Source organism: Schistocerca americana, chromosome 7 (genome assembly GCF_021461395.2).
Source record: "Schistocerca americana isolate TAMUIC-IGC-003095 chromosome 7, iqSchAmer2.1, whole genome shotgun sequence".
Lineage (NCBI taxonomy): Eukaryota > Metazoa > Arthropoda > Insecta > Orthoptera > Acrididae > Schistocerca > Schistocerca americana.
Window position 1 is genome coordinate 15,480,602 of NC_060125.1, and position 25,193 is coordinate 15,505,794.

The following is a 25,193-nucleotide window of genomic DNA, read 5'->3' on the forward strand; positions in this document are numbered from 1 at the left end:
CTAGCAGTGAAATCTTTGGAGAAGTGTCCGGTGCTAGCAGAAGACATCGGCGCTGCAAGAAAGCAGGACCAGCATTCTTCAACAAGTAAGTCCACAAAAACGCTTAAGCTGTACAAGGAGAGCTTAACATTACACCGGGCCACTGCACCGTCGGGTAGACCATTCGACGGGTGCAAATCTTTCGATTTGACTCCACTTGAGTGACTTGCGCGTCGATGGGGATGAAATGATGACGATTAGGACAACACAACACCCAGTTCTTGAGCAAAGAAAATCTCCGACCCAGCCAGTAATCGAACCCGGGCCCTTACGATTGATAGTCTGTCGCGTTAACCACTCAGCTACTGGGGGCGGACGTCAGGTATCGGTATCATGAGAAGGTATCTAGAGAAATGCTCTAACATTGGCAATATGTATTTGTTTCCATCTTTAGTCTTAGGCAACGGTCCTACGACATCTAGTCCTACTCGTTCAAATGGTTCGCTTGTCTCTGGCAGTTCTTGCAATGGTGTTCTACTTTTCCCTACGTTATTCCGTCTGTTACAGGAATCACATTGTGAAAGAAACTCGAAAATGTCAACTTTGTGGATCGGCAATTCTAATGTTTGTTGCTTTTTTACCGCAATGTCCTGATGATAAAGAACCGTGTTGTTCTCTCATGATTTGCTCTTTCATGCTTTCTGGAATAACTAGGCAGTTTCTTTTACTAGTGATTTTGTACAATAATCCATCTATTTCGACAAAACGTTGATCATTTTTCGATAATTTTCATTGTGGATCTTCTTCTTGAGCTGCCTTTAACTCTTCTGCTCGACTTATTGTAAAACAAACATTGACTTTTCGACTCACTGCATCAGCAGTCACATGTTGTTTACCAGGTCGGTGAATAACCTTAAATTGGTACTCACTCAGTCTTAATGCCCATCTTGTTAATCTGGAACTAGGATCCTTTAAGCTCAATAACCATTTAAGTGTGGCATGATCTGTAATAACTGTAAATTCTCTTCCTGTTAAGAAACATCTGTTATGTGTTATACTACTACTGAGAAGGAGCTTTGTGCTTTGGGTTTTGATATAATTACATTCTGCTTTGTTTAATTGTCTGGAAAAGCAAATGAGATTGGATGTTCATGACCATCAACTTCTTGAGGCAAGATTGCACCTATGGCAAAATTGGATGCATCTGTTGAAAGAATAAAAGTTTACTGAAATCCAGATAGGCTAACACTGGGGCTGTGGTTAGAGCAGTTTTAAGTCCTTCCATTGCCTTTTTACATTCTGTTGACCAATTAAATGTGGCTCCTTTCTTCAGTAGCTGTGTCCTTGGACATGCTATATTCGCATAACTGGAAATAAATCATCTGTAGAAATTTGACAATCCCAAGAAAGACTGTAGTTCTTTCAAATTCTGTGGTTCAGGAAAATTCTTTACATCTTCAATTAATTTTGGATCAGGTCGAACACCTTCACTGGTTATAACATGACCAAGATAGTTAACTTTACTTTGTGCAAAATGTCATTTATCTATTGATGAAGACCGGTTTGAGCTTCTTATATGCTCAAAAACAGCTTGTAGTCTCTCAGTGTGCTGCTTCATGTTTTCACCAAAAATTATTACATCATCAAGGTAAACAAGTGCTTGCGTTGGGGTGAGCCCTCGTAAAACTGAATCCATCAGGCATTGAAATAAAGCTGGAGCATTATGAAGTCCAAATGGCATACAAAGATACTTGTAGACTCCTGTTGCTGTTACAAATGAAGTTTTTGCTTGATCATCTGGATGCACTGTTAACTGGTGATAACCACTTGTTAAATCACATACTGGAAAAATTCGACATCTGCCCAAGTAATCCAAGGTTTCCACTAAATTTGGTAAGGGGTAAATGTCTTGTGTGGTCACAGCATTCAAAGATCGGTAATCAACACAAAAACAGAACTGTTGTTGTTGTTGTGGTCTTCAGTCCTGAGACTGGTTTGATGCAGCTCTCCATGCTACTCTATCCTGTGCAAGCTTCTTCATCTCCCAGTACTGTCGTTCTCCAGAATTTGGTTTCTTCTTTACAATTACAACAGGCGAACTCCACAGTGGGTCTGAAGGATCTCTTGGTTTTATAATTCTCGCTTCTAATTGTTCTTTAACCATGTCTTCTACCAACTCTCTTTGACTGAATGGTACACAGGAAGGTTTCTGTGCAATTCGGGCTGCATTCCCTGTATGAATACGATGCTGAACTAAATGAGTGACAGGTAAATTTGCACGTTCTCCGAATAAATCTGCATACTCCAACAAAACAGGAGCTAAAATCTTTTGTTCATCAGCTGTCAAATGTTCTATCTTCTTCCAAATCTTTCGCTTCAGTTCATTCTTAACTTCGTCTCCTCATTGTAATTTTGCGGTACTGTTACAAAAATCTGTGTTTATAACTGCAGCATTTGTTATCTCATCTGGAATCTGTATTACGTCACTGTTACTTACGCTCAACACTTCAGCAACTTTTGTTCCTCGGGGCAAAACAACATCCTCATTGCTCATATTTGTTATTGTAACCGGGACTTTTGCGACATTCTGTCTCACCATTGTAGCGACACCTACACTTCTAGAAACATAACAATTCGTTGTATCCAGTAACTCACTTTTCTCAGATCACTCAATTAATAACAAAGTTCCTTCCTTGCATCGGGGTGACTGAACTTCACCGTAGATTGTCTTTCCTGCACCCTTGGGAATTTGCTGAGGCTGATCAGTTTGAACATCGACTCAACGATTTGAACTGATGCATCATTTGGGCAGTCCATTCCCACAACGTCAGTATTGCTGCTCCTTCGAGTATGATCTGGAGAACGATTTCCTAGGTTGTAGTTGCTACGGCCTAGTCTGATCTTTCTTTCTGCGACAAATATGTCTGCTTCATTAGCAAACAAGAAATCAAATCCAAGTACACCGTCATAATGTGTTTCGTTATTTGAAACTACTCGCAACCTTGCTGTGTATTTATCTTTATCTATATTTTCCCCTTCATCTTGGCCTTGGCCAAGAATTAATTTTACGTCGACTTCTCCATAGTTCCGTAGCTTCCCTCCATTTAACCCTCACACTTTTAATAGCGGTTGTTTCAATTTATCCCGTTTATGCATGCCACACCACATTAATGAGGTCTGTGCTCCTGTGTCAATAAGTAGTTTGATGTTTCTCCCACGATATAGAGCACCTATCAAGAAGTCATTTTCAGTCTGATTTTCACTGGAACTAACAAGAATCACTGTCTCTGGCAACGGGCAGAAGGAGGGGTAGCCCATACATCCCCGTACTTGTTTAAAGATCTGGCAGATTGTCTGTTATTTGCATTACCTTTCTTCTTGTTGCGACAATCTCTCAAAACGTGACCCTGCAACCTGCAATTGACAGCAGATTCGATTCGCTATACAATTCTTATGCTTGTGACCCAGCTTACTGCATCTGTAGCATTGTACTGTGGTGTTGAAAACTCTGCGTTCTTGTTTCTGCATCTCATTCGGTCTTCTTAGTGCTTCAATAAAATCAACAGCTGATTCTACTGCTTCCTGAAACGTTTTATATCATGCCAATAGAACAGCTCTGCTTACTTCCTCTCTGTGCAACCCACGAATGAATGTGTCCAAGGCTCTCTGGACGGCTTCGAACAACTGAATGTGATTTTCATTTTCATCTTCTACTAACTCGCATGTTTGAGCATCGATGTTTCGAATTCTGTCAGCAAACTGCTCGATAGATTCGTCTCGTCGCATTCGCAAACTGAGAAGCTGCTCTCTGTAAAATCTGATTGTGTTTTTACGTTTAAATCTCTGAACAACAATCACTCTAAACTTTTTGTAATCTTCTGTTTGCATGCAAGTAGGCTCCACGCTAGTGAAATGTTGTGCTGCTCCCTGAATTCTTAATTTGGCGGCCACTAGCTTATTGGAATCTGTCCAGGATCCTAACTGTGTGGCATCTTCAAGTTTACGAAAAAACACCTTCACACATCATCTTTGGGTTTCCAGCTAAACACTGGTACTGATGGCAATAATGAAAAATTGTTTATTGTAGTTGTACCTGTACTGCACGAACTATCATTTGACAAGTCTTTCGGAATGTTACGCTCACGTCTTTGTTTTTAACTGCCGAATCTCTTCTCGCAATTCATTAATAACAGTTTGTAGGTTGACAATGTTACCCAGATCGGACTGCGACATTTCGTCTAATTTAACGCCAATGAGTCACTCGAATGTAAAATAAACATCCGTCACTGCCTTTCGTATTCTATCCAAACTGGAGGAGACCGACCTGAATTCCAGCACCGGATGTCCCCGTGTAGTCAGAAGATGTTCACGCTGCTGCCGATCGAAGTTCACGTTGTGCTGCACCTCTTCAGGACTGTAGATTTTCCATAATTATCCCCATGCTGACACCACTTCTATAAGGGGGTAGTTTGTATTGTTGTCACGAATGACAATTAGACAAAATATTTGTGAGGACTAGTAAGCGGCGGGTCCTCGAGGTACGGCAATACGCGAACACGAGAAGTATGTTTAAACAGTTTTATTAACAAAGACAGATCATAAAAAATAAGCACGCTACGCACACCCACGACCACTGTGTCCGACGTCCTAACACTGGCTAATTACGGTCATATCAAAAGGCTCCGTGGTGAGCAAAGAAAGACATATTGGCGCCCGAGGCCTCACTAGTTAATTGGCGCGCTGCAGACGGCGGACAGGTGGTGCACCCTCGTCGCAGTGCCGCCGGGCGGCATCTACTGACCGAGCAAATTGTCAGCATTTCAGACAGGTCGACTGCGCACAAACCGTAGACCCTCGCACTTAGCATTATCCCTATTTACTGTACATGAAACTTCTTTTATTCTATTTTTCTTGATTATTGTCTGTCTGGACTTTGACTTTAACTATAAAACCTGTCTGTCTGGTCCCATTAACCACAGGGGTCATCCCGTGTGTGACTGTGGCCCCCCTTACAGTATCTGCTAATAGAAACACTAACTTACCTTTTCCCTTCCTGTTGCAGGAGACACTCAAATGTGGTGCCGACGTTGTGTGCACCACAAGGCGAGACATGCGAGGCTCACCACTGTAGAGAGACTTTGCAGATACACGGTATTTAGTTAGGTGAAATAGTGTGTGTTGTTATTCGAAACTTGTATCATTTTGAAGATGGTTCAGACTTGTTACACTGCAGATTCACAGTCAGCATCTGAATTATTATGGAAAAAAATCTAGAATTTCTACAAACTTTGTGAATAAAAGCATTTGATACGAACCTTCATCTATGAGCACATTTGAGTATTGACTATGTAATGTCCATAGATACATGTATTATACATTGATTATGTAATATGCAGGGTGACAATTATTGAACTACATGAAATACAATTGTCATAACTTCTGAACGGTTTGTGTTAGGACATTCAAACTGCACGGTTGGCCACAGAGCACGATGGGAATTATTACGCACACGTGCACGTGCATTGTTGTTGTCGGCCATTTGCATGTGAAAATGTCACAGTACAGTGTGGCCGAGCACTTTTGGAGGACTGAGAATCCACATTTCGCAATCGAGAAGTCTCTTCACCGTCGAAGGGTGACTGTGTGGTGTGCAATGTCCAGTCACGGATTAATCGGTGTGCTATTCCTCGGCGGCACGATGACTACCGAATGGTGTGTGAAGCTTTTAGAAGATGATTTCAGCCCCATTATCTGAAGTTACCCTGATTTCGACAAGATGTGTTTCGTGCAAGATGGGGCTTGACCCCACTGAAGGAGGAGAGTGTTTGATGTCCTGGAGGAGCACTCTGGGGACTGCATTCTGGCTCTGGGGTACCCAGAGGCCACTTACACGGGCCTCAATTGTCCGCCATATTCTCCAGATATGAACACGTGACTCCTTTTTGTGGGACTAAATTAAATACAAAGTGTACAACAATAACCCCAAAACCATTGCTGAGCTGAAAACGATCATTCAGGTGGTCATCGGCAGCATCAATGAACCGACACTTGAGCGGCTCGTGCAGAATTTCATTATTTGTCTGCAACATATCGTCGCCAATGACGGCAGGCAAATCGGACACGTTATAACCTACATCCGACTGTCTGTAATGATGTTTACATGTTAAATAAAGTGTGTGCATGCCATAGTTTGTAACTAATTTGCATTTTTTTTCATATAGTTCAATAATTGTCATCCTGTATAAATGCAATAAATGCTAATTAAGTAAGGAAACTGTTTTTCAGATCACATAGATGAAAACTGTTGATAATGATAGTAATATTCTTTAATGGAATAGTTGAGTGATACATGTGTACTGGAATTGATTGTAGTTTGACTATAAATGCGTAATGTAGAGGTTGATTTTAGAATATTAAATTGGTTGGTTGAGAATTATCAGGTGATGATACTATGGTGAAATAGGGTCCTCGTGAAATGTTGAAAAGAGTGGAGAGTGGAGAGATGAGAGATGATGATGATGATGATGATGGTGATTATATTTTGGCACGAATGGAGAGAATGATATTAGGACTATGGAACTTTATATTATACTGTTATGTTTAACAATGGCAAAGAGTATGTAAGGTCATTATATGATACATATGCATCGTATGTTCCATGACTCAGTTTCCACAGTTTATATCACAGAACAACAAGCACAAATACAGGTCTCAACAATTATGGTGTTATTGTAAACAATAATGTGTACTAAGCTTTCAACTGCAATCCATAAAGAGCATGAACCACTGTGATGAACATGCTGGCACAAAGTACCTCTCTGCAGTAATTAAAAAAAAAGTATTGAGTAGTTGCAAGAAAATTCTCTGATACTTTATGAAATCCCCTGATATTTTGCAGTTGCATGAAATTCCCTGATAATTCCTTATATTCCCTGTTTACAGGCATCCTAAAATAGTTACTTCATGTGCGAGTTCCAAGTATTTCTACATGATCGTGAAATAAATGTACAAGCGGTCTAATCTTACTGATTCAGTGACATAAACTACAACTTGTTCATGAAAAAATACTTTCACTTTCAGTTCACTCCACTGGAAGCAAGAGAATTTAAACATATATGTCATACACGAGAAGCATATATTTCTATTGTCAGTTCTATGAGAGGTTATCTGTTATTATGATACACACTTCCCTTAACATTACAGCTTTGTACGGAGTCTAATGATTCGCACAATCTTACATTTCAATCAACTTTCGAATACACAAATATTTTTGTAAATGTAATCACTTTTGCCTGAAAATCAAATGTGTTTAAGATTCTTTCAGTCTGTAGTTCTGGTATAACAACACTTACAGAATTTGTATCTTCTGTTTGGGTAAACAGTTTTATTGCTTTTGATGCCTGTGTGGTTCCCTCTTCAGCTAGGAGGCTTATTTCACTCATTCGTGTGACTGGAAGGTTAGTAAAGCAGATGTCACAATGTTGAGTAGATGTACAACATCTTTCTACAAAAGGTCACGTCTTCTGCTGTTTACTAATAATTTTTTCTTCTTAAAAAAAAAGTTATTCTTCAAAAGATATCTGTAGCTTACAAGAAAATTGAAAATAAATTTTCCCATACTTAGAGGAAGCTTTTGACAAAGTTGATTGGAATACTCTCTTTCAAATTCTGAATGTGACAGGGGTAAAAAACAGGGAGCGAAAGGCTATTTACAATTTGTATAGAAATCAGATGGCAGTTATAAGAGTCGAGGGGCATCAAAGGGAAGCAGTGGTTGGGAAAGGAGTGAGACAGGGTTGTAGCCTCTCGCCAATGTTATTCAATCTGTATATTGAGCAAGCAGTGAAGGAAACAAAAGAAAAATTCGGAGTAGGAATTAAAATCCATGGAGAAAAAATAAAAACTTTGACGTTCGCCGATGACATTGTAATTCTCTCAGAGGCAGCAAAGGACCTGGAAGAGCAGCTGAACGGAATGGACAGTGTCTTGAAAGGAGGATATAAAATTGAACATCAACAAAAGCAAAACGAGGATAATGGAATGTAGTCTAATTAAATCGGGTGGTTCTGTGGGAATTAGATTAGGAAATGAGATGCTTAAAGTAGTAAATGAGTTTTGCTATTTGGGGAGCAAAATAACTGATGATGGTCGAAGTAGAGAGGATATAAAATGTAGACTGGCAATGGCAAGGAAAGCGTTTCTGAAGAAGAGGAATTTGTCAACATCGAGTATAGATTTAAGCGTGAGGAAGTCGTTTCTGAAAGTATTTGTATGGAAGTGAAACATGGACAATAAATAGTTTGGACAAGAAGAGAATAGAAGCTTTCGAAATGTGGTGCTACAGAAGAATGTTGAAGATTAGGTGGGTAGATCACGTAACTAATGAGGAGGTATTGAATAGAATTGGGGAGAAACGAAGTTTGTGGCACAACTTGACTAGAAGAAGGGATCGGTTGGTAGGACATGTTCTGAGGCATCAAGAGATCACCAATTTAGCATTGGAGGGCAGCGTGGAGGGTAAAAATCGTATAGGGAGACCAAGAGATGAATACACTAAGCAGATTTAGAAGGATGTAGGCTGCAGTAGGTACTGGGAGATGAAGAAGCTTGCACAGGATAGAGTAGCATGGAGAGCTGGATCAAACCAGTCTCACGACTGAAGACCACAACAACAACAACTGTTCCGTTTCGTACATTTCAGGCCCTTATGAAAGTAAGGCATTTAGTGACTGCCGATATTTATGGCACCACACACACTTCCTATTGCAAAAATTATATTACAAGTCAGTACAAACTATTCTCACTCATCCGATACTGTATCCAGAGGCTCAGCTTTATGTCTGCTCGGAGTGCTGCTGGTGGCAGTGTATAACAGAAATGAGAAAGTGTGCTCTGACTGTAGTTTTGTTTCCAGCTGTGGCGTTTACAGAGGCTACGGATACAGATACTGAAATTCTCTGACAGTTACCAATTTCAGAAATAAATATGCTGATACTTTACTAGTACAAACTGTAAAGTGGTCGATTTTGAACCGTAAACGTCAGAAAATTTACACACCATGTCCACTGCCTTTCCACGATGCCCCTAATGATCTAATGAAGGCCCAGGGAAAATTTGTGTATCTCCTGAGATGTGAACAGCTGCCCTGCGTAACCACTGGCAGGTTTACTTACCTTACACTTTAAAAGATGTGACATTTACCGAGTAGGTGAGCTTCTGACTGGGATGGAGGTGCAACTCCGCGAGCCTCGGGCAGTGATCGCAGAGCTCCTGGATGATGAGGGGGTTGACATTGAACCACATGCGCACTATACACAGGTTCGGGATGTTTCGGAAGATCTCTATTGCTTCCTGCTCGTTCCCACCACCCTTACGGTCATCCAGGTAGCACTGCCACAGGGCCCTGCGACACAGTAATGTGTCGATAGTTCATTCGCAAATAGTATCTCTGACAATTTGCAAACAGTGTGTAGTAACCTATTTTAGCATGTATAATTGAAGCTATGCTCTCATAAAACCAGAAGTAAACAGATAAAAAAATTAAATGGCAACAAACACAGACACAAAAATGGAAGAACAAGAACAACACTACCTCTCAGAGCTACCGGTTCCTTCACGTGGCAATAGAACGAAAAGATCATTTGAAGTACCTTTATCTTTACAGTTCTGTACCTCAATTGCTAAAAGCGGAAGCCCTTACTGTTTCACTCTATTGTCCAACTGTCTGTCTGTGTCAGACTGTTAAAAACCTTTTTTTTTTGCAATGCGTAGTCATATCCACTTCAAATTTATCTCACATATTACCATCTACCGTCCCTCAGTGAAGAAAAAAATTTAACCCTCGAAATGGCGTGCCTGCGCATAAAGTGCACCGATCGCAAATGATATTGTTTTGTTCTGTTCCCTAGTTTTACAATTTGAAGTCCATATCTATTCCTTCACTGTTTCTTCAGCTAACACAGTAATAAGTTGTGTTGTCGTACAGCCGAAAGAGCAGCACTAATATAAAATAAACAGCAACCTAGATGAAAAAAAATTACGATTCAAGCAAGAAAATGCCCAGATTCTGAGCCAGCAGCACGATCCCACAATCGGGCAGTTACCTACAAGATAATTAGTAACCAAGTGTGGGTCGCACGGACCTGACCCGACTGTGCCGTGTAATGCTTCGAGTGGGCCATCACTGTGGGGTAACACTTGTACGTGGCAACAGCATGACACGGAGGAAGGTTTTCTTTTATTATTGTTTAATTAAACAGTTATTTAGCTCATATAATGTAAGTTTATTTTATCACTGTTTAATAACACTAAGATTAAACTCTGATTTTGCACATACACGTTTACCTCAGTAACGTAAAGACAACTATTCGTCACATGTGTACAAAGTGTGCTACACACCCACTGGAGCAATAAACTTCTATGTCAGTGCAATAAAAAGATATGGCCATTTACGTTGCAAGTTTGATACTCACAAACTTACTCATCGAAACCTATAGGATGCAGAATCATGGAATTTTGCATGAAGCAATTTTTTACAGCACAACCAAAGGAAAAAACTCCAAAAATTGTTAATTTGCAATTATATCACATGAAAAACATTTTATTTGTCTCTTGTTATCAGACAGACTGACTGTCCACAATCTGTTAAAATCCCTTTTTCTTAGATATGTGTACACATATCAAGTTGAAATTTGTCACACCTTAACGTCTACAGTCCCTCGGCAGTGTGAAGAATGTAAGCTTCTAAGTCAATGTAATCCAAAGATTTATTATTTATTACATATTATTACAGATTATTTACATCACAAATTTTGATACTCGCAAACTCGCTCATTAAAATTTAGGGTACTCCTCATTGACGTAGAGTTATGAAAGTTGGCAAAAAGCATATTTTCGCAGCATAAATAAAGGGAAAAAAAAGAAAATTATGGATTTGTAATTTTGTTATATGAAAAATATATTTCTTTTGCCATTTCAAACATGAAATTAAAACATTCCTGGAAGTCTTGGAATCTCTGGGACTCATACCTTGCAAGTATCAATGTCAATACCAGGCACAAGTCACTAATATTCTAGATTGATAAATGAATAAACTGTTTCATATACATAAATAAGTCTGTATGGAACCCTCAGTGTCCAAGTCCTACTCTCATCTGGTCAATTTATTCTTTCATTTCACCTCGCTGTGCCAATGCAATTTGTGATTTCATTTCACCTCGCTATGCCAATGCAATTTGTGCTTTCATTCCACCTCGCTATGCCAATGCAACGAGTCCCTCGTTTCGACTGTGGTAATATACACCACTCCAGAGGAGTTGTGTGCCCCTACGTCTTCCAACAAACAAATCATACTTGCAACCGAAAATTATAAAATGTCATAGGCAAGAGTACAGTTATTGTTTGGGGTTGTTAAGTTATATTTGCACGTGACGAATTCTATCAAAGAAAGACATCTTCCGAGATGGGGTGGCGGTTGTAGGAGCTTTTTGAGAGGAAATATCTGCTCAGACACAGAAACATAAGATACACATACTGCCATCCTTAGAGGTGCACCGAGTTCCAAAGCATAGGTAGAAACATTTTAAGGTTTTTAAGGAAAGAGATCCCCATTATCCTGTCTGAGTCTCAGTTTGGGCATAATATATTGAATCCAGGAGGTTTAATTGTATATGAGTTGGCATGATTTGTGAAGGAAGTACATGTGTTATTAATGCTCAACATAGGCCTTACTTGTGAGCTTTCAAACCACAAAATTGCAATTTTGGGTGATGTATGATTAATTATAGATGAACATAAGAAGAAACTTATTTTGGAAACTACATAATCCTTCAAGAAATGGCTAGGATTCTGTCTAGTTCGAGGGTTGGGCTAACTATATTATCTCAACATTGTGAATGGAAAATACTTTCTAGGAATAGTAGAAAAGTGCATTGGATAATCGGATGACGAATTGAATCAGGATCTGGGATCACATCACGTGACGAGTGAAGAGCCCGAAGAGTTCTCAATCGGCGAAAGCGTCATCGTATAATTTGTCATGATGGAATGTCATCAGAGACGTTGCAGTACACTTTCACAGCTGAGTAGCCACTGCAGTGTCTTTGGTCCACTTTAGCAGCAGCCAGAGGTAGGGGGGACTCGTGGAGAGGGGAATAACAGCTCTAATAGCACGGGTGGTAGTGTCCGAGGCTTTGCCGATGCCCTCTCGACAGAGGGGACAAAGTGGTAGAGTGCGTGCAAAATAACGTGGCTGATAAATGCGCAATCGGCACGGCACGGATGGAGGGGCAATAGTGATGGGGGTTGCAGGCACGTACTGTACGGGGAATGCCGAGCAGTGGAGGGAAGTGCTGTTCTAAACTAAATTCTACACTCACATTTTTTGTAAGTATTAAGTGGAGCCGCTCGGTGCCCACACTTGTATAGTGAGCATTCAAAAAGATCTACTGTCACCTCTGCTTTGGTTAGTGTCTAGAAAGAATTCCGCTGAAAATGCAAAAAAAGCAGTGATTTGGTTTTCACCAGGCTTTTTAGCCATTTGTAACTTTTAGAGAAGCATCACGTCTTGCAAGTTTTGAGTAAAACCTACACATTTATTCTCCTCACTTACATGCTGTGCACATGCAGCTGCAAGAGAATTCTGAAACTGTAGTTTTATTAATTGAGGAATTGAAGAAAAGTAAAGTAAAGTCAATAGCTAATGAAAAAGCACATCCTCACTACAAAAATAAATGTGTAATGTCTTCACTGATGCTGTTTCAAAACCCAACGGCATATCTCGTTTCACCAGCTATCGATAGCCCTTAAGAATTACACTCTTTCGTCAAAAAAGTCTGTAGTTAGTGGAAATAACAAGGTAGATAATGAAGTTTTGCACAATAACCATTTGGAAAAATATTCTGCTCTTTGTTCGCTATCATTTGCCAACAACATTTCAACAACTGAAACTGTTTGAAAAATATGAGGAATGTTGTGGGTTGCAAAAGTGTGTGCTACACCAGATCAATTTTTTTCAGACTGGTTACAAGTAAAGACCTACACCAAAGTCTAAAGAAAAATTCAATACGTCAGCTAAATTTCATACACGGCTACATATTATGCAGTACGGCCCACACGCAAAATCATAGCGACCCCCAGTTTTCATTACAAACTTTTTCGAAGTTCATGCAATATCACAATAACAATGACCAACAATGAAATGATGGGCACATCATCACGAATCTGACATAAAAGATATATTTAACACAAAAATGCAAGTTTTTTACCAAACAGTCTCTGTAAAATCGTTTGAGAAAGACTGCAGGATGTGGACCTCGGTTCTGTCATCAAAGCGTGTTGCCGACCGGACAAAATGGGGCAAACAACATTGGCCTTCCTTTGCAAACAAATGAATGAACTCACCCTACATATTGGATGAAAACTGATCATTAAGCATCAGCCACCATTCGACAATGACCAGGAAGTGGCAAATCACTAGAAAGTGGTCACTGTCAGAAAGACTGTCACGTAGCAATCACTGTAGCAAGTCCATCAGTTTGGGGAAGAGAGCGCAAGGTCGACAGCTGAAAAAGTGCCACAGGCAACAATGATATGGTTAGGACAGCTCTCTTTGGCAAGAGACAGATCAAGACTGGAGAGAACCTGGTCAATCAGAAGGCCCCTACCAGATGATTTAGTACGAGGGCTATCCACAAAGTACATTACGTTTTGGAATTAAAAATAAATAAAGTATTGGAAAACTTTTTTATTATATACAGATGAAAGCCACACTTAAATACTACTTTTCTACATAGTTGCCATTTAAATTAAGACTTATCGTAGCGATGGACGAGCTGAGAAATTCCTTCATCGTAAAATTCGGCCGCCTGCGGTTTCAACCACGTGGTTACCTCTTCTCGAAGCTGTGCGTCGTCATCAAAATGCTGCATAGCCAACCATTTCTTCATTGCTGGGAATAAGTGGAAGTCGCTCGGTGCCAGGTCAGGACCGTACGGCGGATGAGGAAACAACTCCCACTTAAAAGATTCGAGAACTTCACGAGTGGCATTTGCCGTGTGGGCCCGGGCGTTGTCACGAATCAGCAAGAGCTTTGAGCCCAACTTTCCCCTGCGCTCGTTTGGTATTGCTCTTCTGAGGTTGTGCAGAGTTTGGCAATACCTTTGAGAGTTTACTGTAGTGCCTCTTTCCAGGAAATCCACAAAAATCACACCTTTGCTGTCCCAAAAGACAGTCGCCATCACCTTCCTTGCCGACATTGTCTGCATGCATTTCTTGGGTTTTTGGGGGAAATTTGTGTGCCCCCACTGCATTCACCGCAATTTTGTCTCACAGTTCACACGCTTAACCCACGTTTCGTCACCAGTAACGATGCGATCGAGTAATGAGTCGCCATCTTTCTCGTAAGCGTCCAAAAACGTTAACGCTGCAGCCATTCGCTGATTTTTGTGAATCTCTGTCAAGATTTTTGGTATCCATCTTGCGAAAAACTTGTGGTAACCAAGCTTTTCGGTAATGATTTCATGCAACAAACTTCGTGAAATTTGTGGAAAACTCATAGAGAGTTCCGTTACTGTGAAATTACGGTTTTCACGGACCGCGGCATCGAATTTTCCGACAAGTTCGGCAGTCACTATGCTGGGTCTTCCTCTTCGCTCTTCGTCGTGAACGTTAGTTCGGCCATTTTTAAATATTATGACCCATTGACGCACTCCACCTTCAGTGATTATGTTGTCCCCATACACTTCACAAAGCTGCCGATAGATTTCTATCGGTGTACAGTTTTTTGCAGTCAGAAACTTCACACTTCGCGGCATTTTCAATTAACGCTGAAATTTCAAACTGTCACAGTAACTCAACGGAGTACAGCACGAACCTCTAACTAGCACGGCAGGATGCCGACTGAGCGGCTGAATGTAGGAGGGAAATGGCCGGGTGTGGGGAGTGGTTTCTGAAGATGTGTACAGGAGCAGAATGGGGAAGAAAATTAGCTATGCACATTCAAAGGAACTGTCTCATCGTTTGCCTCAGTAGATTTAATGAAATCGTGCAAAGCCTGAATATGGATGACTGGAAACAGTTTTGAATTGTCATTGTCCCAAGCGTGAGTCCCGTGTATTGCCACTGGATCCTTTCATCCGTTGGTAGTGGTTCTGGTGATAGTGATGGTGGTAATAACAATTATCATCATCATCACCATCATCATTACTAACAATACAATATTAATAATAACAATATATGAAGCAACAGTATCATGAATATACATCGACAGCAATACTGAAGCAATTGGATTCTAAATAATACACGAAAAAATCTGTTCGTTCATGTTATTCTACTTTGTATAGTTTAATATCAGCTGTTAGTCACATTTGGTTTGGGTCCCACACACTCGAGTAATGCTCTAAGATGGACCGAATGATGTATGTAAGCAATATTATTTGGAATTTGATTGCAATTTCCCAATGAAATTAAATATACCATCTGCTTTACTTCTAATTGCCTATGTGGTCATCCCATTTCAGATTCCCACAAATGGTTAAAGAAGTGTTTGTACGAGTTGAACGATTCCAATAATAACTCAGGGATGTCGTACTCGTAGAATACCACATTCGTGTGTTTTCTTAAGTACGTAATTTTACTTTTCTGTACATTTAAAGAAAGTTTCGAATATTACGAAATCTTGAATACAAATGAACGAACAGTACTGGTTGCAAAACTGGATTTTTTATTTTATTTCTCCTCCAATGATGCATTTAACCTTATACAAGGCATGTTCAGATTGATCTATGAGAAAAAATACAACCTTGCATACAAGTGGCATGACCGTGATTTAGCAAAAAAGCCAGTAACAGTCAATGCATTAAAAGCCCAAAAAATTTAAAAATATATAAAAAATAACTTACTGATACAGAAGATATTAAATACACGGGCAACTGGGCCTAAAACATACGAAAGACCCAGCAGGTAGCTGCCCACATTTTTTTGACAAGGCCTTGCGTGGTGTCCTATAAAACACATTACCGTAAGAATAGCTGAGATGTATTCAAAAACAAATGACCAGCTCAGTCTGACAAGAAGTACGTACATCTGCATAAATATGCAGCAGATTGCCTTTTCAGATAAGCGGCACCGTCCACGTCTACTAGAATGGGCTCTAGCCTACACAGATGCATCACGCAGTAAATACGTAGCAGCCACAGTTGCTCACACTTCATGTACTACTGAGAAAAGAAATGTACAAATAGAAACGGCTAGCATACACAGCCCACAGCAGGTGGATGGGATTGTGATAGGTTTCCAGATTTATTCACAAAGAGAAACATGACAAACACTAAAGCCATACAAAAGATCTTGCTTACAATTGCAGGTAAAATGTTTATACAAATTGGTCATAGTAAACAAGGCTAAATATCTTTTTAAAAATCAGAAATTATAAAAGCCTATACTGCTGTAATGTAAACGAATAAAATCTGCACGAGGGTACCGAGAGAATTTATTTCTCAGTGCACCAAGCAGTATTATGGCTAAAAATTACTTCATGCACTTTCTTCTCCTTCAGTCAAAACTAGGCCACAGACATGCTAAATAGTGTCATATTACAGTGAGTAACCTCAGAAAGTAAGACAGAATCAAATATAGCCTATCTGGATGCTAATAACTGAGTCATAATACACTGACGGATAAAAAAATCTCGACACCCAGTGTGAGTTGTCCTACATAAATGAAAGTTGGAAGGCGTGTTTGTATATCTGAAAGATGTCACCTGTCCAGACTTCACACCAGTCGCGTAGCAGCGGCACCAGTGACGCCACTGTGAGGATGCGAATCAGCCCGCATCTCGTGGTCGTGCGGTAGCGTTCTCGCTTCCCACGCCCGGGTTCCCGGGTTCGATTCCCGGCGGGGTCAGGGATTTTCTCTGCCTCGTGATGGCTGGGTGTTGTGTGCTGTCCTTAGGTTAGTTAGGTTTAAGTAGTTCTAAGTTCTAGGGGACTTATGACCACAGCAGTTGAGTCCCATAGTGCTCAGGGCCATTTTGATGCGAATCAGATTTGCTTCAGACACGCACTCTAACTGTTGTGAGCTCTAGGTACCTTCGAGATCGGACACGGCGGGTTGACGTCAGTCACGAAAGGCTTAAAGACGACAAGGATGTATCGACACCTCGGTGAATTTGAGTGAGGTCGTGTAAGACGGCTACAAGAAACTGGATGTTCCTTCTGTGGTATTGCAGAAATACTCGGCAGGAATGTAGCCACTGTACACTGATCACTGGCAGTGGTGGTCGAGAGAATGTACAATTGGGAGAAGACCGCGCTTCAGACGACCGTGTGGCACTGCCGAGGGGAAGGCCGTCGTGTTCGGTACGTGCGTCTGCAGCACCAATTTGAGCAGCACAATGCCACGATGAACTGTTACAAATTGGTTAGTTCGAGGACAGCTGAGAGCCAGACACTGTCTCACGTGCACTTCACTTACCTCAAACCACCACCACCTCCTGCGACTTCAGTGCTGCTAAGTGTTGTCTGATCGAGCTGATTCTGCCTCAGTGCTCGACCTGTTGTGCTGCCATTCGTGAACACCATTCCAGAAGGTGTTTTCCAAAAGGATAACACACGCCCGTATACCGCTGTCGTAATCCGACGGGCTCCACACAGTGTCGACGTGTCGTCTCGGCCTGCTCGATCGCCACACCTTTCTCCGATCGAGCACGTACGGGACGTCACGAGATGACGACTCCAGCATCGGCCACAAACTGCATTAACCACCCCCGTGTTGAGCAGCCGAGTGCAACAGGCGACGAACTCCGTCTAGCAAATTGGCATCTGGCACCTCTACAACACCACGAACGCACGTTTGCGTGTTAGAAATTATTCTGGTGGTTACACCGGTTATTAATGTACCGGCATTTCACATTTGCAAAGGCTTCTCTCTTGCTAAGATTAATCTGTGATCTCGAAATGTTAATCAGTTAAATATGTTACCTAGACAGATGTATGGCCAAAATTTCATTACTCTACAGTAATTAATTTTCGGTGCTGCGATTTTTTTCCATCATTGTATTTATGACCCCAATGACAATCCTATTTTTCTCCACAACGGTCAAATATTTTCGAGTTTTCGATATATCTGAAGGTGTTAGGAATTAGAGCATCCCAGACGATGATACCGTATTCGTCCAAGGCACCTATACTGTGACAATCAGAAAGTACTTTTCGTACGTCACAGCCCTCAAACAGGTGGCCTCTGTCACTGGGCGCAATGGGTGGGTTCAGTTTTATTAAGTATTCCCAGATTTTTTACACATACCGTATGCTCGTGGCAGAACTCACCTCAGTTGATATAAAACACGATTCCGATTGTAATTTTTTTGCGAGAAGTGGCATGTTTCGTTCCAGCTGAACTGGAGCTGAATTTAAACTGTCCCTCCAGACCAGATCGTTCACACTTTTCTAAAACTCCATCGGGATAAAAATGAGGGCGAGGATAAATGAACAGATACACGCTCACATACAAACCTAAAGGAGCAAAATAGAAAGGTAAAGAGATTGCTATACACACTGGCTCATAGGTGGCAGAGGGAAAAAGATTAACGGGGAATTAATAGCATACACACATACCAAGTGCCTCTACCACATCTACCCAACACCCTCTCAATCTAACAAATACAAAAAAAAAGGAAAACAGTATTCTAAAACTGGAATACATTTTCGGTTAAAACCAGATTACTCCAATGAGTTGACCTGACAGTATGTTTAAATGCAAAGTTTTCAACGTCAACGTTACAATATAGTAAATAAAGGTATCACCCCACAATATTTTTTAAAAGCAGAACAATTCGCGTTTTATGTATTAGTAGGTTTCTTACCCAATATTGCATTCCCTGTCAGCCCACAACTTGGAATCTTGAGACAGCTTTTTCCAACGACGGCACACGTTCGGTACCACATCCAGTAGATCGGTGAAAGCCACGTGGGACAAGATCATTAGCAGCAGTTCGTCTGGTAAGTCATTGATGCCCGTATGCCACATCACGCTGCCTTCAGCGGGCACGTGGCGCCTGCCTCTGTAATTGCAGCCTGAAGCCATTTTGCTGTCGGGTGGGCCTTCAGCCCGCGGCGAGGTGGAAGGAGTTGTCATGTGGACGTCTGTCAGATATGTTCGCAAGCGCTGAAATAAAACAAAATGAGTTATAAACCTAGATTCATACGAATCTGTGGATTTCAACTGCTGGCAACAATGTTAGTGAGCTGATGCTGTTATTCATTGCACTATCACTTGACAGTTTTTTTGAAATCATTTCTTACAAGTGAAAATCGTAAGTGGCGAGTTAACAGTGCGATACCATGCCGACAGAGCGTTGACGTCATTTATGTGACAGATACAAGGCTTAAGAACCAAGCGGGTGACGTTACTAGGGAAAAAAGGATAGCAAAATAAAATATCACGAATTAACACGTTCTCCACTAGATCATAGATGGTTTTGGGTAGAGAATGTTGTTCTTACTAATGACTTAAACACAGTAAAAACTTACACGAAGATTGTTCCCCTCAACGAAATGCCACTGCCAATAAACCCACATGGATCCAGTAAACAGAAAACCTACGCCACCACCAACAAAAACGGAACAGCACACAGCATGTAGGAGAACAGATGTGGAATATGGAAGATAGGAGACGAGTTATTAACAGACTTGAAGCTGCAATACGTACAACACTTGCTCGTGAAACACAATTTAGAGTCCCTATCCAGCAAACAGTTTTAGTCTGCCAGGAAGTTTCAGTTAACAACATTATGACATTATATGCAAAACTTACGACCAAAGTCTAAAACAAATACCGCATTTATCCGGTTATAAGACGAGGTTTTTCCTAGATCGGTTGTCCGAGAAATACAGGGTCGCTTATATTCGCATATCGAGTAACTGCTGCTCAGGACAACGTTTTTACATTGTTTAATAGATGAATGTAGGGTCGTCTTATATTTACAGATGAAGCTTTGTCCATTGAGGTCTCATATTCATAAAAAGGTATTTTTAACGATCCCGAACGGTAGTGTGTAGAAAACAATGCTTGCGTTCAAAGAGAAAGGGATTTATCGATATGCCGAAGCACTCGATACAATATTGACTTTCTCGATCAATCACGTGACATTAGACTCGTCGTGCGAGCGCTAGGGATACGCGAGAAGCTATGTACTAGAAACTACGACAATCAAATGATCTGCTTAAAACCTGACAATTCTGTGAAACGCCCGAGGAAATAACATTCAATTCTATCAACTTAAAAACTTCTATTGTATTTGAACAGGTTCGTAATAAAAGTTCTCATACATATGGATACTGTATACACTCATCTATGTTGCTTTTAAAGTAAAGGTAACATTCAAACGGGAAGATGTTCTCCTTCGAAAACCATTACTTGATTCTGAACCCAAGTCAATATTTTGTTTATGACAAACTATAACGATTTGCCGCTTGGGTTGCAAATGAGAAATTCGCTCGATGTTCACGATGTGGCGACGTCATTTATCCACTACGCCAAAAACAGCGGGTGAAAGCTGCAGCTGATAGACATTTATCTTTGCCGTAGTCGGCTTGGTTACGAGTTGTATATTCTTGTTAGTTTTTGATCTGTGCTTGGAAAAAAAATGTTATCTCATGAAAAAGCTGTTACTTCATAAAATATAAAGGCTCCCATAGTGGTGACCCCGAAAAATTGTAGCAGAAGCATAAAGAAAATATATGTACCGACGAGAATAATGAATTCAGAGACAAAAGCATGGGGCAGTGGAATCAAGATTGAAGACTACAGTCTGTTCGACCAAGGATCGCGGTCCACGCCCTTTGATTCGCCACAAAACGGAACGACAGATGTTAACGCAAAAGATGGGAGTACCTACGCGCGACACGGAAATGTTAAGCTTTCCGCGTTCTGGCCGACGCGCCCCCAGCTTTGGTTTACGCAGGCTGAATGCATATTTCGGCAGCGTGGGGTGTCTAACAACATTGACAAATTTAATATAGTGGTTTCACATCTAAATTTAGAAGTGATAGAGCAAGTAGAAGAAACCTTGTTGCAACAAAATTACTTTGTGCTAAAGGAAGCTCTCATACAGCATTGTACGTCGTCACCAGATTTGCGACTACAAAAAATTTTCGCACACGAAGATTTGGGCGACAAGACTCCGTCACAAGTACTCAAAGCCTTACGTTCATTAGCCGGCCCGGAACTCCTACCTGAAGAGTCTTTACGTCTAATATGGATTCGTAAACTTCCTGCCAACATCCGTGCCGTCATTGCAGCAGAAGCAGACTTACCATTGCAAGTCTTAGCAAAAAAGGCAGACACCATCGCAAACACCTTAACCGAAGTTTCTGCGTGTTCCGAATTCAACTCCAGCCAGGATAGAGGTCCAAGAACGTGTAGTGTGATGGAATCTGACGTCAGTAAGCCAGGAACATGCAATAATACTCCCCAACAGCAGTGCTCATCGACCGAACCCACCATACAGCAACTGGCAGCACAAGTGTCAAAACTCAACGTGCAAGTAACTTCACTCCACCAGCAGCTACGAAGTCGCAGCTGGAAAAGACGAAGAAATGCTATCCAGCAGGATTTGATAGATCAATGATGCTGGTACCACAGACGCTTCGGTAACACTGCCCGTCAATGTATTCAACCCTGCAGCTACCCAAACTTACAAGGCGGGCGTTAAAGGGCGCTAACGTTCGTCAACAACAACATAGGCGCCCGAGTCATAGCGTGATTCAAAGAGGTGAAAACGCCACAGTATCTGCAGTCAACCAATCACACCGATTGTTCGTGTTGGACCTCTCTTCAGGTGAGAAGTTTCTGATTGACACAGGTTCAGAAGTCAGTGTTTATCCAAGAAAGAGAGGTGATATACTCACGACAACAACGCAACATGTGCTGACTGCGGCAAACAATTCCAGAATATCTACCTATGGTGAGAAACAGTTGGCATTACATCTAAATTCCAACTTCCATCCAAAATGGACTTTTGTGGTTGCTGATGTGCCGAGCCCTATAATTGGGGCGGACTTTTTACGGAACTACCGACTTATGCCCGACCTGGTTTACCGTCGTTTGGTGACAGTTCTCACAGAAGGGATATTGCCTACTGCGTCTTCCGCGTCGGTTCAAGTACAGTGCGATGTGCCCGTGTCTTTCCGCACGAAGATTTCCGGCTCCTCTACCGCGTCATCCGCGTCGGGATATTGTGATACGATGTCGTATCGGCAACTAAGCGGGGCGCACACGTGTGAAGACAGCCGACAGTCTTAACGATTCGTATACTGCAGGCAATATCAGGGCACTGTCGGAGGAATCACATTTTCGTAAACTGCTTCAAGACTTTCCAGCACTTACCGAACCCGTCAACGCAACCAGGAAATGCAGACACAATACTCAACACCACATCAGCACGACACGAGGTCTACCCGTTGCCTTCCGCCCGCGGCGTCTGCCTCCAGAGAAGCTGCTCGCGGCGCGAGCTGAGTTCGACAGACTTCTAAAAACAGGTATTCTAAGTAGGTCTGATAGTTCGTGGGCATCTCCAATTCACATGGTCCGTAAAAAAGACAATTCATGGAGAGTATGTGGAGACTACAGGGCGCTCAATGCCCGCACAATTCCCGACCGCTACCCACTACCCAATGTGACTGATTTTAACAGTACGGTTAGCAATGCCAAAATATTTAGTGTGATTGATTGCACCAAATCATTTTCCCCGATTCCCATGGCTCCATCTGACATTAAAAAAACAGCAGTTATCACACCATTCGGTTTGTTTGAGTACAATTTTATGCCATTCGGCCTCAGAAACGCTGCCCAAACATGGCAAAGATTCATGCATGCGGTGCTTCGAGAATTACCGTTCGTATTTTGTTATATGGACGACATTTTAGTATTCTCTGGTTCTGCATATCAGCATGTCGAACATCTGCGGCAGTTTTTCCGCCGTCTGACAGAGTATGGCATAATTATTAACGAAACAATGTGCAGGTTTGGAAAACGCGAGGTTAAGTTCCTGGGATAATTGGTTTCAGCAGCAGGCCTGTCACCTTTGCCTGAGCGGGTTGAAGCAGTACAACAGATGCCCCTTCCCACAACTTACAAAGGACTTCGCAGATTTTTAGGCATGCTCAACTATTACAGACGTCACTTACCTAAATTAGCTGCCGCCCAAGAGCCACTCACAACGTTACTTGCAGGTAAAAATACAACAGGAAATCGTAAAATTCCATGGAGTCCAGATGCTGAAGCAGCTTTCCATGACTTAAAGAAATGTCTTTCTCGGGCAACACTACTGGGACATCCAAGATTGAGCGCTCCTTTAGCGCTCATGGTTGATGCGAGCCAAACAGCAGTGGGTGCAGCGCTACAGCAAGAAGTTGATGGCAGATGGCAGCCGCTCGCATTTTTCTCTAAAAACCTGACTCGACAGCAGCAAAAATGGAGTGCTATTGACCGTGAGTTGCTTGATATTTACTTAGCCATAAAGCATTTTCGCACATCTGTCGAAGGGAGACACTTTGCAATTTTTACCGATCACAAGCCGTTAGTAGCTATATTTCGACGAGACACAGAGCTCAAGTCACCACGTCAGTGCAGGCAAGTCGAGTACATTGCACAGTTCACAACTGGCGTGCGTCACATTTCAGGAAAAGACAACCTGGTCGCAGATTGCCTGTCTAGGAATTGTGCCAGTTTAAATTCAATTCGTTGGACCGAGTTAGCGTCTAAACAACGAGAAGATCCTTTCTTGCGCCGTCTAATAGAGGAACAGAGAACTGCGCTGCAGCTCAGACGTGTGTCTGTCCCAAATGTTCCAGACGGAATTTGGTGTGATGTAGCAAAAGGAAAGGAGCGACCTTACATACCAGAACAATATCGTCGCGAGATTTATAGTGCACTACATAACATATCACATCCAGGAGTACGAGCTACAGTCAAGTTAGTTTCCTCCAAAGTAGTGTGGCCTGGAATATAAAAAGATTGTCGTGCATGGGAGCGTGCATGCCTAACATGCCAGCGTAATAAAATCAGCAGACATGTCTTTGCACCTATTGCTGACTTCCCGACGACATCTGCAAGATTTTCACATATACATGTGGACATTATGGGCCCGCTATCATGTTCTTCAGAACAACGCTATTTGCTCACAATCATTGATCGTTTTACCAGGTGGCCAGAAGTAGTTGTAATACAAGACATTTCTGGGGAGTCGGTTGCAAAAGCACTGTTGCATTCATGGTTCTCCAGGTTTGGCGTTCCGCAAAACATAACAACAGATCGCGGAAGGCAGTTCGAAAGCCAACTTTTCCATGAACTTTTACTACTGTGCGGGTGCAACCACCTACGCACCACAAGCTATCATCCATCTAGTAATGGAATGGTGGAACGACTACACCGCACGCTCAAAGCTGCATTAATGTGTAGTTCCACGTCATGGCCTGAAGCACTACCGCTGGTCCTACTCGGATTGAGAACGGCCGTGAAGGAGGACTTACAATGCTCTTCCGCAGAATTGGTTTATGGCGAGCAATTGAGGGTTCCTGGAGAATTTATCGTTTCAGCATCTACACAGCCGTTCGCCCCTGAGCTATGCACGCAATTCGCGAGACAACTCAGCGTTAGAATGAGAAACATCAAACCCACTAACCCTGTCAGACATGGAGACCGGAGAGTGTTTGTACATAATGACCTGCAAGCAACGTCCCACGTGTGGCTTAGGGATGATACGGTGCGCCCGCCGCTTGTTTCGCCTTACTCTGGACCATACAGGGTAATCACAAGAGGAAGCCACAGCTTCAAAATCGATAAGGATGGTAAAGAAGAGACAGTCTCAATTGAGCGGCTTAAACCTGCTTACACCGAAGAGGGTACACTCCTTCCTCGGTCTGCAAAATCACCCTGAAACGTGGAGGCCAAGGAAACAGCAGAGAGTCTCGCCGAGCTCTCGGTTTCAGAAGAGGACAACGAAGCAGCAAGTGCAGAACAGGAGCAGCCATTGCCTGCACCAGATGTTTTCACGAGAGCTGGTAGAAAAGTCAAGTGAAAGTTTCCCCACATACCTGGTGCACCCGGCTTCAAAAGGAGGGGGGCTGATGTGGCGACGTCATTTATCCACTGCGCCGAAAACAGCGGGTGAAAGCTGCAGCTGATAGACATTTATCTTTGCCGTAGTCGGCTTG

At 41.9% G+C, this 25,193-nt stretch overlaps 2 protein-coding genes across 2 annotated transcripts in view; one reads left to right on the top strand and one right to left on the bottom strand.

Moving 5' to 3' along the window:
* LOC124621950 overlaps nucleotides 1-5,297 on the top strand; it is a 31,287-nt gene extending 25,990 nt beyond the window's left edge. The window contains exon 2 of the mRNA XM_047147467.1: nucleotides 5,042-5,297. Coding sequence (XP_047003423.1) covers nucleotides 5,042-5,142 — 101 coding nt within the window. The 3' untranslated portion in view covers nucleotides 5,143-5,297. The remainder of the gene's footprint in view (nucleotides 1-5,041) is intronic.
* LOC124621949 overlaps nucleotides 1-25,193 on the bottom strand; it is a 215,628-nt gene that overhangs the window by 70,643 nt on the left and 119,792 nt on the right. Inside the window, exons 2-3 of the mRNA XM_047147466.1 lie at nucleotides 18,842-19,143; nucleotides 9,181-9,382 (exon numbers count right to left, since the gene is read on the bottom strand). Coding sequence (XP_047003422.1) covers nucleotides 9,181-9,382; nucleotides 18,842-19,143 — 504 coding nt within the window. The remainder of the gene's footprint in view (nucleotides 1-9,180; nucleotides 9,383-18,841; nucleotides 19,144-25,193) is intronic.